The sequence below is a fragment of the Calidris pugnax genome, unplaced genomic scaffold (genome assembly GCF_001431845.1).
Source record: "Calidris pugnax isolate Ruff unplaced genomic scaffold, ASM143184v1 scaffold155, whole genome shotgun sequence".
Lineage (NCBI taxonomy): Eukaryota > Metazoa > Chordata > Aves > Charadriiformes > Scolopacidae > Calidris > Calidris pugnax.
Window position 1 is genome coordinate 428,556 of NW_015090886.1, and position 18,464 is coordinate 447,019.

General features: G+C 60.9%; 1 protein-coding gene across 2 annotated transcripts in view; it reads left to right on the top strand.

The window, feature by feature from the left end:
- The first annotated feature begins 378 nt into the window (after positions 1–378).
- Positions 379–18,464, top strand: part of ASIC1 (acid sensing ion channel 1) — a 20,895-nt gene continuing 2,809 nt past the window's right edge. The window contains exons 1-10 of one of the 2 annotated variants that reach the window (XM_014947495.1): positions 379–777; positions 1,861–2,056; positions 15,946–16,096; positions 16,566–16,693; positions 16,876–17,026; positions 17,119–17,175; positions 17,540–17,693; positions 17,779–17,870; positions 18,065–18,144; positions 18,273–18,377. In XM_014947495.1, the coding sequence (XP_014802981.1) occupies positions 413–777; positions 1,861–2,056; positions 15,946–16,096; positions 16,566–16,693; positions 16,876–17,026; positions 17,119–17,175; positions 17,540–17,693; positions 17,779–17,870; positions 18,065–18,144; positions 18,273–18,377 (1,479 nt within the window). In that variant the 5' untranslated portion in view covers positions 379–412. Of the gene's footprint in view, positions 778–1,860; positions 2,057–13,965; positions 15,184–15,945; positions 16,097–16,565; positions 16,694–16,875; positions 17,027–17,118; positions 17,176–17,539; positions 17,694–17,778; positions 17,871–18,064; positions 18,145–18,272; positions 18,378–18,464 lie in introns of those variants that run through there. The other variant, XM_014947494.1, reaches the window with a different exon arrangement.

Sequence of the window (18,464 nt, forward strand, 5' to 3'; positions counted from 1 at the left end):
GCACAGCACCCCAGTCCTGCCATGGGATGGGGAGGGCAGAGAGGAGGCGGGAGGGGAGGAAATGCAAGAGGCTGCACCCAAATAGATATATATATACACATATATATACACACATGCATGTATGAACATATATATATACACACACATATGTATGAATATATATACACACACATGTATGTGTGAAAATATATATATATATACACACATGTATGTGTGTGTGTATAAATATCTACATATATAGGCTTGGGGGGGAGAGCTGGGCACAGCAAAGCATCTGCCCCGTGCGAGGGCTGCCGGGTGCATCCCCACGCAGGGATGCCACGGGCCAGGAGTGGCAGCACCCGCGAGGCCACCAAACCCCCATGGGCTCCCTTCTCAGCAGAGTGGCCACCCCGGGGTGCCAACGCGGACCATGATGGACCTGAAGGTGGACGAGGAGGAGGTGGACAGCGGGCAGCCGGTGAGCATCCAGGCCTTCGCCAGCAGCTCCACCCTCCACGGGCTCTCGCACATCTTCTCCTACGAGCGGCTGTCGCTGAAGCGCGTGGTCTGGGCGCTGTGTTTCTTGGGTTCGCTGGCGCTGCTGGCTCTCGTCTGCACCAACCGCATCCAGTACTACTTCCTCTACCCCCACGTCACCAAGCTGGACGAGGTGGCGGCCACCAGGCTCACCTTCCCCGCCGTCACCTTCTGCAACCTCAACGAGTTCCGTTTCAGCCGGGTGACCAAGAATGACCTGTACCACGCCGGCGAGCTCCTCGCCCTGCTCAATAACAGGTGGGTGCTGGTGCTCGGAGGTGGTCCCAGGTGATGTCTCCATGTGCCAGGGCAAGCCACTGCGTGTGGCCCCAGCCATTCCACCAGCCCCACGCCACGTGGGGCAGAGAGCACCGGAGAAGTGCACTCCATGACTGGTGTGGGCGGCATCTCCTTAGTCTCCATGAGGAAGCGGGTGCTGAGTTAGTTCAGCTCTGCAGCTGGATGCGGCCACTGCGTGACACTGCCTGCAGCCGAGAGCGAGGAGCCACCAGGTCCTGCTACTGCTCCTGGGCACGTTGCTTCCATGATGAAGCTGCCCTGGCCGGATGCGGCATGCGTGGCTCCTGTCCTTGGTGCACAGCACGTGCAGCAGGGCCAAGATGACCCTGGGATGGCTGTGGGGCAGATCCAACACGCACAGCTCCAACACCATGTCCTGGGTGCCTGACACACCAGTGAGACCAGGGATGCCAGCAGGTAAAGCCATGCACCAGGACCAGAGATCGGTGCCATCCCCTGAGCCATGGGACCCTGCAGTGGCAGGGGTCACGGGCAGCCCCTCGCCCACCCTCCCCAGCCCCATGGCTGGAGCAACTCCTTGGTGCTGCTGAGCCACTGCCAAGAGCCTGGTGCCAACAGCCAGGCACACTCCCTGCCCGTGCCATTTGCCAAGGGGCTTCACCACTGCCCCTGCTCATGCCCCAGGAAGGGATTTGCAGCCATGAGAGTGGGGGCTGAGACCCAGCACACTCAGCCCACATCCCAGTGAGGCCATTGCCTGCAGCTGCGCTGCCGCCAAGGGGCACAGGCCAGGCTTCTGGTCTGACCTCAACCAGGGCTGGTGCTGCAGGAGCAGCTCTGGGGCAAGTGAGACAGGTTTGGTGCATGGACACTGCCACTGCCCAGCTTCTCCTCACCCTCACCATCCTCCTGCCGCTTCTCATGTGCCTCTGGGCCTCGTCGTGCTGTTGAATACCCTAAAAATGCCACATGCAAAGTGTCTGAGACTTTGCTGAGGCCACGCTGGGGTCAGAGCAGGAGTAGCTCATGTGAGCAGTTGCCATGATCAGACCTGAGCTTCTGCCTGCTCTTTCCCCTAAGATACGAGATCCCGGACACACAGACCGCTGACGAGAAGCAGCTGGAAATCCTGCAGGACAAGGCGAACTTCCGAAACTTCAAGCCCAAACCTTTCAACATGCTGGAGTTTTATGACCGGGCTGGCCATGACATCCGGGAGATGCTGCTGTCCTGCTTCTTCCGCGGGGAGCAATGCACCCCCGAAGACTTCAAAGTGGTGAGTGCCCCCCGCGGCCCCGGCCCAATGCCACATTTCCTCAATGCGAGGAGGGTGTTTGTCTGCCTGTCGCCACTCTTGCCTCCTTTCAGCTTGGAAAGGACCAGCAGCATCTTCATTAAGGGGATGCCGGGGGATGCTGCTGGTTTTTAGAGGTCCAGGTACTCCCCAGGAGCCGCACAGGGTGCTCCCATGAGGGCAAAGCTCCCCGGGATCTCCTGGGCAAAGCAGGGTTGTGCATGCCGGGCTGGAAACCTCACGCTGGGAACTGCCCCGTGGTGAGAAGGCACCAGTGGAAATGCAGGGAGAGCCATGGCGATGGCCAGTGGGGACCTGAGGGAGCCCCCAAATCCCTGGGGAAGGCAGGTCCCGGTGGCATGGCACGGCGTTGTGCCCCACCACAGAGGTTGCGTCTCGTGCTGGTGCCCGGATCCAGCGGACAATAAAGCCTTTATCCCCCTGCGCCTGCCTCTCCCCCATCCAGCTGGGAATGAAACAGTGCCGGCTATTCGGGTGCTGCCTAATAAATTCGGCAGCCGGGGTGGCTGTTCCTGAGCTGGTTCCAGCGTGGAGCGTGTGGGTCTGCGCTTTTTGGGGTCCCCATCCTCGTCCCCAGCTGAGGAATGTCCCTCTTGTATCCCACACCAAGCGAGGATGCAGCCACCGAGCGTGCCGAGGCACCGGCTGGGCGTCCGTGGGGCTGCTGCCCGGATCCCAGCATAATTTGGGTGATTTTAGTCATCTGCATTAAATTCCTTTGACAGGCTCTTTACATAGAGCAGTTCTCTGTTGTCAGCCATGAGGCGTTGTGTTAAATGGAGGCAAGTTGCAGCCCGGAGGGGGCTGGATCCTCTCCAGCTGGGGCTGGCGAGCGGGGCCGGTCCCAGCGTCCCGGTAGCCACCAGCCGGTTTTGACGCCGGGCTCTTCCCAGTGCATGGTCGTGTTTTTTGCTCCGAAGCATCCTCAGGAGCCGTGATCTCCTCTCCCTACCTTCATCTGTCAGGGCCCAAATACCCTGCTTTCTGCATCCCCTCCAACGGCAAAAGCAAAACAGACTCACAGCTGGGTTGTTATTCCTGCCTGGATTATTCCTTGCAAGCAGGTTGGGATGATTTAATGGATTTGATTAGAAAAAGCTGGCTCTGTGCTATATTTATGTTGCTCTTTGGATTCCCCGTGCAGCCTGGCCCAGGCAGGTCTGTGCGTGGTGGGGCTGGGGATGGTGCTGCCTGTGCCCGGGGTCTCAGCACCCCCCCAGGTCTCACTGAGCTGTTGAGGAAACCTTTGCCCCGTTCCTGTGTGGGGGTCCCGGGGCTCATGGAAACCTTTGGAGGAATTTGTTTGATGGGTTAATTCCTGCCGCCTCGCCGCTCCCAGTTCGGACCAGTCTGCCTGGGCTGAGCCGGGCTCGGCGCTGCCCTGGGCCTGGTGGCCCTGGTCAGGGCTGGTGGGTGGCGGGGACCCAGTGTCCACCACCATCCCCAACGGGGGTCCCCCAACCCCAGGAAGGGGCTGTCTTCACTTCTGTGTTTTGGGAAGCACGGTCCAGGCAGTGGGATGCCCTGAGCGGGTGCTTTTGCAGCCGGTGCTGCCCTTCTCCTCCCGCTGATGGAGAGGAGATGCCGTGTCTGGGGGGGGGACTTGCCAGGGAGGATTTTTGGGTGGCCCAGACCCCGCAGGGCAGGGGGAGCTGCCTGGGTGCAGGCTGGGATGTGTGTCGGTCCTCTCCCCTTTGCAGCCGCTTCAGTGGGGTGCGGGGGCCGGTGGGGAGAGCCGTGGGGCCGTGGGGCTGGCGGGGGGCGAGCGGGCGGCGGGGCGATGCGATGCTGGCTGCATGCTGATGCTGATGCTGATGCCGGCCGGCGCGGGAGGCGATGGGAAGAGCCGTGGCTCTGCCGCCAGCACCGCGGCCCCGACACGCCACGGCTGCCGCCTTATCTGTCCCCGGCAGAAGGGAAGGCTCGGGGGAGACGCGGCGAATGCAAATGAGGGGCTGCCATCACCGAAATATCCGGGGTGACAATAAGGCGGCAGGAACTGCCCCCTGCCTGTGTGTCCCCCCCCACCCCCCACCCCAGCACTGCCGGATGCAGGGGGAGCATTGCTGGGGTCAGCAGCAGCAGTCCAGGTGCCCCCCCAGTGCTGGATGCGCTGTCTGTGTGCCCCCCACCATGCACCCACCCAGGAGCACCCCAGCACCCCTCACCCCAGTGTACGGCGTTGCCCTGCAGCCAGGACAGGATCCCCTGGCAGACAGGGCTCGTGCCGGATGCCGTGGGGAAGCCCATCCTGGGATTATATGGGCTTTTCCCACCTCCTCTTCCATCGCACATCATCAGCAGGACACAACAGGGGCTCCCTGGCATTGTTCATCCCCCTCCATCTCCACCCACCACAGGGGCTGGGGGCTCCCCGGCAGCAGCCGTGTGCAGGGGTGCTCTAGGGACAGAGGTGGAGCCGGCCGGGTTCAGACATGGGGGATTTAACCCTCAAAGAAGACCCAGGGGGACACAATTGGCCACCCCAGCTCTGCCCTGGCCCTTTACAGCCCCTCCAGCACCGCGGAGGTGTCTGGCACCCACCAGAGCTCCCCCACCACAGAGGTCCAGGATGGGGAGGAGGACACACAGGGCAGTGCAGCTGTCTCCTTCCCCCATCCCAAAATCCTGGCACAGCCTTGAAGCCCAGAGGGGCAAACACAAGGCTGAGGGGCAAGTCCTGACCCTGCTCAGGGCTGATGGACTGAGGGGCACAGGTTGAGGATGTCCCCATCACCGGGGCTGTGTCCAGAGCCTCGCACCCACAGGACCACGCATGGGGTGGGCAGGAGGCAGCTGCCCGGTTCCCCTTTGCAGGGAGGGGGAAATCACACCCTTCTGTTTTGGGGCTGCGCTCCCCGACGTGCTCATTAGCAGCAGAGATCAATGTTTCGCGCTTGCTACTTCATTATTTATAAGTTCAAGCCCTCGCTCCTCTGCGGGAGCGCGCAGCCCCATCAGCTCCCAGCTTGCGTTTCCTCTCCCTCCCCATGCTGGCAAAGAGCCCCTGGAGCCCTGCTCGTCCCCCATGGATCTGCTCCTCGCCCAGCGAGGAAAAAGCCCAGGAGTCCTGTCCCTGGGCTCTAAAACCCATTATTTTTCTTTCCAGCCCAGGGAAAAAGCAGAAACCCAGAGGATAAGCTTCCTCTCCACGTCCCAGTATGGCCTATGGGATGGGAATTGGGGCTGCCCCATGTAAAACCAGCATTAAACCTCAGGACGGTGCCCTGTGCCTGTGAAGCCCCTTTTCAGGGTCGGTGCAGCCAGGGGTGATGCTGTCCTGGCGCGGTGCAATGTGCATTTGCAGCTTCTCCCTCTGACACCCTGCGAGCCCATCCCGGGGGAGAGCCACGTCCCCATCTCTTTGTCACTGTCCTGCTTCAGGGCACGGTGGCTGAGCCTGGCCCGGGAGCCCTGGGGCCGAGCGCATGGGACATTCTCAATAAACTGCAGAGGATTAAGACCTCTGGACCTTTTCCATGAGGCTCCGGGGCTGAGCTGGCACTAGGGAGAATTGAGTTTGACGTGCCTCTTTCATTGCATTCTGCATCCTCTGCCCTGGAAATACCAAGTGCACAAAGAGCAAGGGAAGGTCTGGAGCAGCCCCAGCGAACCCTGACCACACTCCTCCTCTCCTCCTTCCTCCCATCTCCGGAGCGGTGCAGGAGCTGCTGTGATGGAGAATGGAGCAGCATCTTGTTATACCCCACTGCACCCTGCTGAGCCTCCCCAGTGCCCTTCGGAACCCCACCAGATCCTGCCATGCCTCTCTACACCCCACTGTGCCCCTTGTACCCTGCTAAACCCCATAGCATGTCCCTCTGCACCCCCAAAGCCCATCTGCACCCCTCTGAACCCCCTGCTTAGCCCACCTGGTGTGTGCTAGGGATCACCTCCTGCCACTCCAGCAGCACCGTGGCTTTTCCCCCTGCAAATACCCCTCGTGTTGTCGAAATCCCCCATATTGATGGGTGCCAGGGTGTCCTCCAGTGCCTGTGGGAGCTCGGAGGGAGAGGTGCCTAGATAATTCTAGGTGCCAGCCTAGATAATTCTGTGATTCTGTGCAATGGGGCACGCTGCTGGTCTCGGGGTGGCCAACCAGGGGATGCTGCTGGTCTCCCTGCTCTGCCGTGACCCACAGCCCCACGGGACCCACACCCCAGCACCCCCCGAGGGGCCCAGGTGCCCGGTCCATGGCTCTCCGTGGCCCCGCTCGGAGCTGCAGCAGTCACAAGCTCAGGAGCCCCTCGGTGAGCAGAGCTCCCCGCGGCGCAGCGTTAGTGGATAATCATAGAGCTGGAGTGAAAAGCATCTCCAACACAGCTGGAGAGAGCGGGAGCGGGAATTGCTGATACCCAGATATTTCCTGAAGCTTTAGACAGTTAATAAACAAACCTCCTGGGCCCATCTGGCTCTGGAAAAACAACTTGGGGACCAAGTGTGGGTGGCAGGGATGGCCATTGGCCCCTCCTGGTGTGGGGCCGGTCCCCGGCAGCACTCCGAGCCCCGGTGGCTCCCACCACAGTGCCCAGTGGAGCCGGCACGTTTACAAATTCTGTAAGGCATTCAAGTGATTTATGTAAATCACTTTTTAAAGTGGCACATGGGCTCCTAAATAACTTATAAGCGTTTGAAACTGCTCGCGTGTATCTGTTGTTTCTGAGCGGCGATTCACCTCCGGCATCCCGGCGGCGCTCCCCGGGGCCGGGATCACCCTCCGCCTCGGCCTCTCTCTGCTGTCGAACAGCAGCATCGTTTGACCCCAGAGGTGGCTTCATTTTCCAGACAAACGGAGCAAACCCAGAGGGACATGGGCTGCCTGGTGCAAAATAATTGGAGGTGATGGAGCAGAGGAGCAGCCAGGCATGGGACCGCGGCCGCGGACGGGACCGGAGCTGTTTGCTGGTGGTGACTGGGCTCTCCCGGGAAGCACAGCGGGTCGGGAGCGCCCCGACTCTGCCAGCTCATCTGCAGCTCGGAGACTTTCAAGTATCACGGTATTTTGCTGAAAGGAAATCATCCAGAAAGCAGCCGTGAGCCGTTTAGCCCCCGGGCGCGGAGCGGAGACGCCGGCGAGTGTTGCTCCTCGGCTGCCTCCTTTCCCCAGCTCCATCCAAGCTCTTCCAGACCTGGCTGCCCACAGGGTGCAGGCGGGAGGAATGGGGGTCCCTCGGCTGCTCGGGGCTTTTTCACCCCGTGCTGACGCTCACGTGGAGATGGCAGCTCTCGTGTGAAGCTGGTTGCATTTCACACTCATTGTGCAGCGGGACAGCGATGCCGCGGTGCGACCCCGGTGCCGTTGCTGCGTGGGAGCAGGGCCACTGAGCCACCATGGTCTTGGCCACACTGGTGCAGAAGAGGGTCAGGAACAAGGGGGCCGAGGACATCGGCGCTGGGCCCGGCCCCGCGGGAGGCCAACGCGTGCCCGTGCCTCGCAGCCGCTTCATTAGCAGCTCTGCAACGGAGCAGGGAAATCATTTAGTGCCTCCAACCTCTAAGCACTGAACAACATCACTCCCCCCGGCCCCGACAGGCAATTAGGAGAGGAGAGAGAAGGGTGGCCCCCCCGGGCCCCGGCAGGTGATTAGGAGAGGAGAGAGAAGGGTGAGGAGGGGGCTTCTGTCCCCCTCTGGGGAGAACCCACCCCCCAGTGCTGCCTCCCCCTCTGGGGCCACCAATATCCCAAGGACACAGAGCTGTTGGAGCAGGGCAGAGGAGGCCACGGAGATGATCCATGGATGGAGCCCCTCTGCTGGGAGGGGGGTCTGAGAGAGTTGGGGGGTTCAGCCTGGAGAAGAGATGGCTCCGGGGAGACCTTGGAGCCCCTTCCAGTCCCTCAAGGGGCTCCAGGAAAGTGGTGCGGGGGGGGACTTTTACAAGGGCATAGGATGTAGTAGTGGTAGGCTGAGGGGTAATGCCTTTGAACTGAAAGAGGGATTTTTACAAAGTCATGTAGTGATGGGATGAGGGGTAATGCCTTTGAACTGAAAGAGGGGAGATTGAGATGAGAACTCAGGAAGAACTTGTTTGGTGTGAGGGTGGTGAGAGCCTGGCCCAGGTTGCCCAGAGAAGCTGTGGCTGCCCCATCCCTGGAGGGGTTCAAGGGCAGGTTGGAGGGGGCTTGGAGCAACCTGGCGTGGTGGGAGGTGTCCCTGCCCAGGGCAGGGGGAGAACAGGATGATTTTAAGGATGCCTTCCAACCCTGACCATTCTATGATTCTATGACACGCAGGATGAGGACCAGGCCCAGTTGGGGGTCATTTAGTCCCTGGCCCTGCCCAGGGACAGTGTCCAGCCCCAGCAGCACGCCCAGAGCCCCCGTGCACAGCAGCGCAGCCGTGCTCTGAACACCCAGACATGTCATGCCAAGAGTTTGGAGCAGCTCCGAGGCACCTCAGGCCATTCCTGCTCCTCTTGCAATGCCTTTGCACATAAAGAATCATTAACAAATGAATTATTAATTATTATTAATAAGCTTTAATGGCATCTGTGGCTGCTGGAAGAGATGAGGAGACTTTCGAGTGCTATCCGGCCGCAATGGGGGCAAGAATGTCACAGGGTACCCTGGGCACGTGTGCCCCATGGACAGCAGCCCCCAAGGGAGCTGCAGGCTGGAAATGCCACCCTGGACCACCAGAACGTGGGATTTTTCTGAATTGTTCCCCTTTAGTTTCCCTTTGGTCTTTATCCCGAGCAGCAGGGAGGCACATGGCACCTTTGCCCGTGGTGAATATTTCGAAGAATCTGCCCAGGAAACCTCCCGGTGCCACTTTCCCTCCCCCTGATATGAAGTGGGGTGACGCCGGGGCGGAGGGAGGCAGGTCCTCCGAGCATCTGGAGCCGTGCAGGAGGCAGAGATCTCCACAGGGAGATCCGGGAAATTAACTGTCTCGCGGCCTTTCGCCTTGGTTTTAATTTATCTGGCTTTTTATAGACGCCTTTGTTTTATCGCCTGCAGAGAGTTTGGTCGGAGCCAGGGCTCTCTAAGCAGCAGGCACCACTGCAATTCCCGAAACAACCATGACTCAAGAAGCTCCTCACCATCTCAGGCTCTTATTTATTTATACAAGCCCCAACACTTGGATATTATAACCTTTTATTTATTTTTTTGGACTTTTTTTTTTTTTTTTTGGTGCTGTATGGAGGGTTTTTGCATCCATGTCCAGGCTCTTGCCCTAAGGACAGAGACGGGGTGCGGAGCAGCGCTGGGACAGGGCGCTCCCTGCTCTCCCTCTGATTTATTGGGGATTTTAAGCCCCTTTTTCCTTGCTCTCCTGGCAGCCCCAGAGCCCGGCTAAACGACGGGGAGACCCATCAAGAGCAGGAACACGCTGGGGCTGCGTATCCACCCTGCTTGGATTAGATTAGATTTGAAAACCGTGATGCGTGCAGAGCCAGAGTGAGCGAACGCAGCAAGAAAACCAGATAGGAGCACAATTCCCCCCACCGCCGCCAATAAAACCGTCGGCTTGAATCTCCTTGCACGAACTGCCTGAGCAATTGTGAAGGATGTCGGAAAAAATTGCAACCTGCTTATGGGTAATTCGTGATCGACAGGAAACACCGAAAAGCAGTGGGATAAGTGTCCGCACAGGATAATCCCAGCCGCCTGGGAATTAGCATCATTTCAGCAGCATCCTCCGTGTCCCGGCAGGGCAGGAGCCAGCACGGCCCCAGTGACCCCCCCACGGCACAGGGGGACACCACCAACGGGTAAATCACCCAGAAAGCTCGCGGTGTTACAAACTGGTTCAATTATAGGAGCGTAAATAGACCCCTGACAAGAAGGATAAGGTGGCTGTGGGAGCATAAGGTGGCTGTGGAGCCGTCACAGGAGATGCACAACGAAAGGCCCAGCCACAGATACACACTCAACAGCCCATGGAGCTTGGGGGGGGGTCCCGGCTGAGCCCCCCGGGGACCCCGAGCCAGCGGGGCTGCAGGTGACCTCTGTGCTTGGGGCAGCAGCGCCGGCACCCAGCTGGGAAGCGCTTGGCAGTGCTGGACCAGGGAAGCTTTGAAAGATTAATGGAGTTTAAATGGAAGTGTTTGGAGAGGAGATAAGGCTCGTCTGATATGAAATCATATGAAACAACAGGAGCCAGGGAGGCCCCGGGTCCATAATGAAGTCCACTTAGCGCATTACTCACCATAATGTGCTTTTTATTAAAGTCCGGAGCTGCAGATGCCGCGTCTGCAGCCGATAACCTGGGGCAGGGTGGCACAGGGACCTGGAGCACCCACTCCCTCCACGCTGAGCCCTGCCACCAAAACCAGCTGGGACAGAGCGTGACAGCCCTGCCTGGTCCCAAAAGGAACTTTGGTTTCCCATTCCCAGTGAGAGTCAGGGATGGGGCTCCCCATCACCCAGCGCCGCAGCATCACTGGTCCCCACGGCTGGGGCTGGGCTGCCCGGGCCCGCGGGGACGGGGTGGAGAGGAGGCGGAGGTGGGGAATAATACAGAGGAAAAAACTCCTTTTTAATCATCAATTTTTCTGCATTAGAATGTGACATGCTAATCCACTGTGAAGCGTCTAATCTGGGGGATAAAGGGCCGGATAACACAAGCTGCACCCGGCTTGGCTGGCGGAGCGAGCGGAGGCAAGGTGGCAGCATCTGATAAGGGGTGGCAGGATTAGTCCCGGCAGAGATCCCGGCCTCCCGGGCAATCCCACCTTGCTCGGCTGCCCCGGCTCTGCCTCCCACCGGGGTCGGGGACGGGATCTGCACTTGTGGAGCCGACCCAAAGCAGCTCATCCTGCCCCGAGCGGCAATGGAGGCACAGCAGGTGCCACCACCACCGTCTTGGCAGCTCTGGGAGCTGCAAAGTGCCTTCATGGTGCCAAGGCACATCACAAACCTGATTGTCCTCCCCTACAGTGCAATGCACCCAGCTGTGGGCTGCCCATCTGCCCCACCATATATCCATCCCCCCAAATCGTGCTCCCAGTTGCACCCCATCTCATCCCTCCCTGCCAGCAGCTCCGACCTCCCGGTGCAGCGCAGGCAGCTCGGCCACGGCTCAGTTGGTTCTTGCCAGGGACAGGCAGAGCCCGGTTACAAACCCGAGTGGGTCCAGCTCCCCGGGCACTTTCTGCAACAGCCTCCCCAGGGCCGGGCTGCCGCTTGCAGGCCTGGGATAACAGAGCTTGCAATGTTGTTTTCTCCTCGCCTCCTCGGGGATTGGTTTATCTCTATGAATAACTCCATCCCGGCTTTGATCTCCTCTGCCATTAAAGCGTGACAGGCTGTGAAATGTGCTGTTGCTGCCGTCAAATCCCCCTCCTGCTCCCCCCCCCGCCGCCTCCGTGCTCCCCCGCTCCGGGGAACCTCCTTTCCTGGGCCCGTGACGAGCTGCAAAGCAGTGAGTGGGGCCGAACCACCCCGGGACAGTGGCCAAACACTGTGCCCGAGCCAGGGAAAAACCAGGCTCTTTCCACCATCCCGCGTCCTTCGCCGCGGCAGGAGAGGGCATCGAGCATCCCCGTGGGTCAGGGTGTGGTGGCATCATCCCAGCACGCGCCGCCACGGGGGCTGATGTCACGGCTAATTATAGCATCCCCCGTCCCTCTCCCCTGCCAAAGCTTTACCTGAGAGAGGGTAAAAATAACTCCCGGCAAGGGAGGAGCTGGAACGAGCCCAAAAACTCCTCCAGCATCTCCAAAAAACTTGCACAAACCAGGACAACACCCCCCCTGCCTGCAACGTGGGGACACGGCCACGGTTTGTCCCCAGCTGTGGGGTCAGGACTTGCTCCTTAGGCACTGGTGCCACCGTGCTCCTGGCTGGGCCTGTCCCCAGTCTCCTTCAGCCCAGCTCGAGTGTGGGCACTGGGACAGGCAGTGGTAACTGGAGCTGGGGCAGCGCTCGTCCTCGCCGCTGCTGGGAACCGGCCCCGGCGCTCTCTCGAGCTGTTTAAGCTGAGCACGGCAGGTTAATGGCCCCAGCTGATGATGGAGTGATTTCATTACAGCATCTCCCTCTCCCTGATGCAATTGCTCCCAAGAAGACACACAAAACCTCCTGATGCCAATAGGATCAGATCTGCCCCTCGCTCACACCATCAGGGACTGTCCCATGGGGTCCCGGGCAGCACCGCTCACCTCTGGGTGCTCTGCCAGAGCTAAACAAACCCCCCCTCAGCCCTCTCTTCCATTTTCCTTCTTGCTCACCTCTGGGTGCTCTGCCAGGGCTAAACAAACCCCCTCAGCCCTCTCTTCCATTTTCCTTCTTTCCCTCTCCCTCCTGCAGACATTGCACAGAAACTCTCTGTCCCAGGGCTGAGGAAGACCAGAAATCCCACCCCCAGAAGTCGCAGCCAGCTCATACCTGCTCACTCCCTGCCAAAAGCATCCTCTGTGTGTGATTAGCACAGTTTGCCCCTAATTTGCCCCCACAGGGCACCCAGACACCCCCCCAGGTGAAGCCCTGATGCCTTTACAGCCCAGCCCTGCCCACAGCGCAGCTGCAGCTCATCTCCATCAAAGGCAAAAGGTGACCTGGTCCCCATGGCGTGGTGGCTCCCAGCCACCCGATCCACCTCCCTGGTCCCGTTTCCCAGGATGAATTTCTAGCTCAGACTCTGGGTCGCTCCCAAAAGGCACAGCCTTGCTCTCAGCTTTATGAAATTTCATCCCATGGTTCTGGCACTTGTCCCCAAGGTCGCCCACCCTTTCTCCTGGGTGCTGACAGTGTCCCCAGCTTTGTGCCAACTGCCATCGTCCCTCTTACACAAAGGCCCTTTGGGAATATTGAGCTTGGGGAGCCCCAGGACGGCCCCTGAAGGGACAACCCGCTGTCGCATCATCGGTCATCGTCTTGGCTGAGACTGCCCTGGCAGGGATCCCCAGTGCATGCCCTGCCTGTTACACCAGCACCACTTGCTCGGGAAGATAGAGCAGATAGCGTTGCACTGGTATCACCTCAGATTTGTACAAGTTTCCTGGTTGTTTTTGTCCCCCCGGTTTGGTGGTGCCCATGTCCACGAGCCGGGATGTGCTCAGGGACCAGGGCCCTGTGGTGTGTGTGGGGAAGGAGGCAGAGCATCCAAACCGATGGGCTGGGGCACATTCATCACAGCCGGGCATCGGCCAAAACCTTCCGACCAGCTCTTGCGCATCAAAGCACTGCTGTATTTAGATGCTCCACTTCCCCTCGGGCCAGCGATGGCGGCTGCGGTGCTGGGATGGGGCCGGAGATTGCTCTGTGGTCGCATCGGATGCTTTTATGAAGTGCTGAGTGCAGGGAAAAAGCAAACCGCAAGAAGGGGCTGCGCTGCTGCAGGGCTGCAGGGAGGAGACGCCTCTGCTCCCGGCCACCGGCTCCATCCCACCACCATCCCACCTCGGGGCTGCAGGGAGGAGACACCTCTGCTGCCGGCCACCGGCTCCATCCCACCACCATCCCACCTTGGGGCTGCCTCCACGGGACCCCCAGCCCCAGCTCAGCCCCACGAGGCCTGGACGCCATCCCCAGGGGAAGCGGTGGCTCCCTGTGCCCCACAGGGATCCAGAGCATGAGGTGACACCCTGCACACTGGCTGGGATCTGCAGAAGGACTCACCATGGCAGTGCCCAAATCCTGCCAAAACCAGCCCTGGTTTGGAGGAGGACAGACCTGGCACCGCTCCAGACATCACCTTCGCTGCTGCCCTGGTGTGGGGAGATGAGCCCGCGGGGACGGGTGCTGCCAGTGCAGGATGAGCACTGGGAGAGCTTGGGGACACCACAGCCTCCTTCCACCCCTGTTGGCACTGCCGGGGCGGGCGCTGCAGCAGGAGGGTGTCACAGGCATTTTTCCCCACTGGCACCGCTGCAGCAGGAGGGTGTCACAGGCATTTTGGGACAACCTCTGGCTCCTGTTGGCCTGATGAAGAGCCCGTGAGCTCGGCATATGGCGGCTCCGGAAACAGCCCGGCAGCCGGCAGGGAGGGCCTGGCTGGAGCAGCCGACGGGGCTGCCAGGACCGCGCTCCCCGCAGCGAGGATGGAGGATGCGGTGTGGGTACACACACGCTGGGGGCCTGCGCACACAACCGTGGACACCCGCGTTCGCCGGAGTCGGCAGCCCCTCAGGAACCTGGGGCAGCACCGGGAGCTCCCAACGTGTCGGTGCTTCTGGAGCCGGCGACGTCTCTGCTCCATCCCGCAGCCGCAGCCGGCCAGTCCCGGGGGACCTGGGGAGCCCGCAGAACCGCCCCTCGCTCCTCCTCTCCTCCTCCCTGCTCCTCATATACCCTCCTCTCTCCGTCCCCTCTGAGCGTCCCTCTGCTCCTCTCCCTCGCTCCCGCTCACCTCTCCCTCCTTTTCCCTCCTCCATTTCTCTGCTCTGAACTTGCCCCATCCTCCTGCCCTGCTCTCCCCCAGCCTCTCTCACCCACACCCCGAGGAACCGACGCACCATCGAAGACCCCCCTGGCAGGGGCCAGGACCCCCACGCCGGAGCTGGGACCTCCACGCTGGACAATGCCTCTCCAGATATTCTGCACCATCTCCTTCTCCAGCGAGGAAGGACCAAGAGACGCTGCAGCCACCGGGAGTGGAGAGGATGGAGCAGATGAGTTCCTGTACGGCCAGGAGGAGGAGGAAGAGGAGGAAGAGGATGCAGGGGCAGCCACGGACTTTGTGGCCTTTGCCAGCAGCTGCACCCTGCATGGGCTTAGCCACATCTTCGTGGAGGGCAGCCTGGGCGCCCGGCAGGCACTCTGGGCACTGGCCTTCCTCCTCTCCCTCTCCGTCTTCCTCTACCAGGTGGCCGACCGCATCGTCTACTACCTGGAGTACCACCACGTCACACTGCTCAGCGAAGAGGACAGCCCCGAGATGACCTTCCCCGCTGTCACCTTCTGCAACATCAACCGTGTGCGGGTCTCCCAGCTCAGCCACGAGGATCTGCTCTACCTGGCCCCCCTGGTCGACTACGAGCCTGGGATGGAGCTGGGCTTTGCCCTGGCCCAGCCCAGCCCCGGGGACGAGGACGAGCCCCTAAATTTGTATGGGTTTTTTAACCGCACTTGCCACCAGCTGGAGGACATGCTGCTGAGCTGCAGCTACCGGGGCCAGGAGTGTGGCCCCAGCGACTTCGCAGCGGTGAGTAGCCCCAAGGTGGCCGGGCACGGGGAGCAGCTCCGGGCAGCATCGTGTCAGATCAGGCATGATGGGGGACGCTCTCCTTGCCAGCTCGCTCAGGGACAGGCTGATATTTCAGCCCCGTCCGCCGGCACCTGGGCGACTCGCTGGAGATGGGGATGGCACCAGTTTGGAGACCCGCTGGCAGGACACAGAGAGCAGCCCCAGGGCTGTGCTGGCAGAGGAGGTACCTGGCACCTCCGTCCTGGTGTCACCGTCGCCTGTGGACCGTGTGGTCTGCAGCCCCCTGGCCTTACATGCCCCTTGCCTGGGCTGGCAGCAGCTCAGCAGAGTAGGGACGTGCCGGCTGGTGGAGTTGGGATGGATGAGGAGGGACGGGGGGGGTCAGGATCCCATCCATCCCCCTCCTCTGCAGGGCTGGAGGAGGGTTTGGAGGAGGTGCTGGTGCAGACGTAGGGATGAGTGCCGCCGCCTCGGGGGGCTGGGGCTGCCGTGGGGTCTGCGGGGTCAGGGTGCTCTAAATCTGCAAAGTGTCTTTGTGCCCATCCCTGTGCCTTGGTGGGGACGTCTCCTTCTCTACTAGGGTGGTTCCAACAGCAAGAGACACCCTGTAGGGCAGGAGCCTGGGTCGTATCATACCCCCAGGCCAGGGACGGCTGGGGCTGGAGCTGGTGATGCCATCCTGGCTCCATGCCGTGGTGCCGGCAGCAGTTTGGTGCCAACAGAGGGGCCCCAGCCTCAGCCCAGTGTCCTCTCCTGCAGGTCTTCACCCGCTATGGGAAGTGCTACACCTTCAACGCGGGGCAGGATGGGAAGCCCCGGCTCATCACCATGAAGGGGGGCACCGGCAACGGCCTGGAGATCATGCTGGACATTCAGCAGGACGAGTACCTGCCAGTGTGGGGGGAAACAGGTAACCCACTGCCCCAGCGGCTCTGCCAGCAGGTCCCCTCCGTCACTGGCAACTCCTGGGGTGCTTCTCAGCACCTTCCAGGAGCTCCACCCCAGCTCCCCACTCCAAAGGTTCACGTCCCTCAGGCTCCCTCCTGTTCCCTTCTTCCATTTCTCATCACTTCAGGTCCTTTTCTTTCCTTTTTCCTCCCTGTCTTTGCTCCTCGCCATGGCAACTCCCCAGCGGTTTAGACAAGCAGCCATCAGTTGTTTATAAATAGAGGCAAACACTTTCCCTGCTGCTCTCCCCGGGTGCTGGAGGGTCAGAGGGGACAAGGACGTGGTGTAGCAAACAGATGGACGAATGGGTGGACACATGAACGAAGGAATTTGCCCAGGGGAAGGGTGGGAGGCAGGAGAAGTTTTGGTCCCTCTCGCAGCGGGGCTCGGTGGGGACAGCACCGTGTTAACGCTGCTTCTCTCTGCCGCAGACGAGACCTCATTCGAAGCCGGGATCAAGGTGCAGATCCACAGCCAGGACGAGCCCCCGCTGATCGACCAGCTGGGTTTTGGGGTGGCTCCTGGCTTCCAGACCTTCGTGTCCTGCCAGGAGCAGCGGGTAGGGACTGAGGGTGTCTGAGGTGCTCCCTGCAGCCCTGCTGTGGGACACCAACCCTCCCTCCTGTCCCCATGGCGGATGGAGAGGGGGACCCTGGGGGCCTATGCCACGAGAGTCTGCCCCCCACCACGCTGGGGGCCGGTGGGCTTCTCTCCTCACTCCTGGCTCCTGTCCCCTCCCAGCTCATCTACCTGCCGCCTCCCTGGGGCGACTGCAAGGCCGCGGCGGGCGACTCGGAGTTTTACGACACCTACAGCATCACGGCCTGTCGCATCGACTGCGAGACCCGCTACCTGGTGGAGAACTGCAACTGCCGCATGGTGCACATGCCGGGTGAGCCCCACGCCGGGGGGGCAGGCTCGGCCCCCGCCGCTCAGCCCTCCGTCCCCATCCCACCCGGAATAAACGCCTTCTCTCTTCCACAGGCGATGCCCCCTATTGCACCCCGGAGCAGTACAAGGAGTGTGCAGACCCGGCCTTAGGTGAGGCTGCCCGGCCCTTGGGGCTGAACTGGGGGTGTTGGGTTTCTCCATCTCTCCACCTCCTTCTCTCCATCTCTCCATCTCCCTCTCTCTGTCTCTCCATCTCCCTCTCTCCCTCTCTCCATCTCCCTCTCTCCATCTCTCCACCTCCTTCTCTCCATCTCTCCATCTCCCTCTCTCCATCTCTCCATCTCCCTCTCTCCCTCTCTCCCTCTCTCCCTCTCTCCACCTCCTTCTCTCCATCTCCCTCTCTCTGTCTCTCCATTTCCCCCCTCCATCTCTCCATCTCCCTCTCTCCCTCTCTCCGTCTCTCCACCTCCTTCTCTCCATCTCCCTCTCTCTGTCTCTCCATCTCCCTGCCCAGATTTCCTGGTGGAGAAGGACAATGAGTACTGCGTCTGCGAGATGCCCTGCAACGTGACCCGCTACGGCAAAGAGCTCTCCATGGTGAAGATCCCCAGCAAGGCCTCCGCCAAGTACCTGGCCAAGAAGTACAACAAATCGGAGCAGTACATCGGGTAACGTGCTGGGGCCACGGCAACGGGGCGGCGTCGTGTCCCTCCATCCCAAACCTCAGCCTGACGCCACTTGTGTCCTGCACAGGGAGAACATCCTGGTGCTGGATATCTTCTTTGAAGCCCTGAACTACGAGACCATCGAGCAGAAGAAGGCGTACGAGGTGGCCGGTTTGCTGGGTGAGTGTTGGCTTTGCGCCGGGGGCTCTGCAGCAGCACCCAGCCAGCGTCCCCCAACAAGGTGGTCTCACGTCGGCCCCATGAGTCACAGCCAGGCACCAGTCACAGCGGTGATGAGTTCTGCCCTTTCTCTGCTTCCTTTACCACCGGACACCAGGCTCATGCCACCCTGATGGCTTCCCTCTCCTCTGCAGGTGACATTGGAGGGCAGATGGGGCTGTTCATCGGGGCCAGTATCCTCACAGTGCTGGAGCTGTTCGACTACGCCTACGAGGTGAGTGTCCCTGTTGTCCCCTGGCTGCCGGGGGGCTCAGGTCATCCTGGAGCACCGAAATGCTCGTGTGGGACACGGGGAAGGGCCACCTGTGAGTCCCCACAGTTACTGAGACCTGGCTCTGGCAGGTGATAAAGCACCGGCTGTGCCGGCGGGGGAAGTGCCGCAAGAACCACAAGAGGAACAACACGGACAAGGGCGTCGCACTCAGCATGGATGACGTGAAACGCCACGTAAGTGCCAGCCATTCCCCAGGGGCTCCCGGTCTCCTCTCGCAGCTCGGTGGCTGCCCCCGCTGTGTCATGGGATGGGGGGGGGGG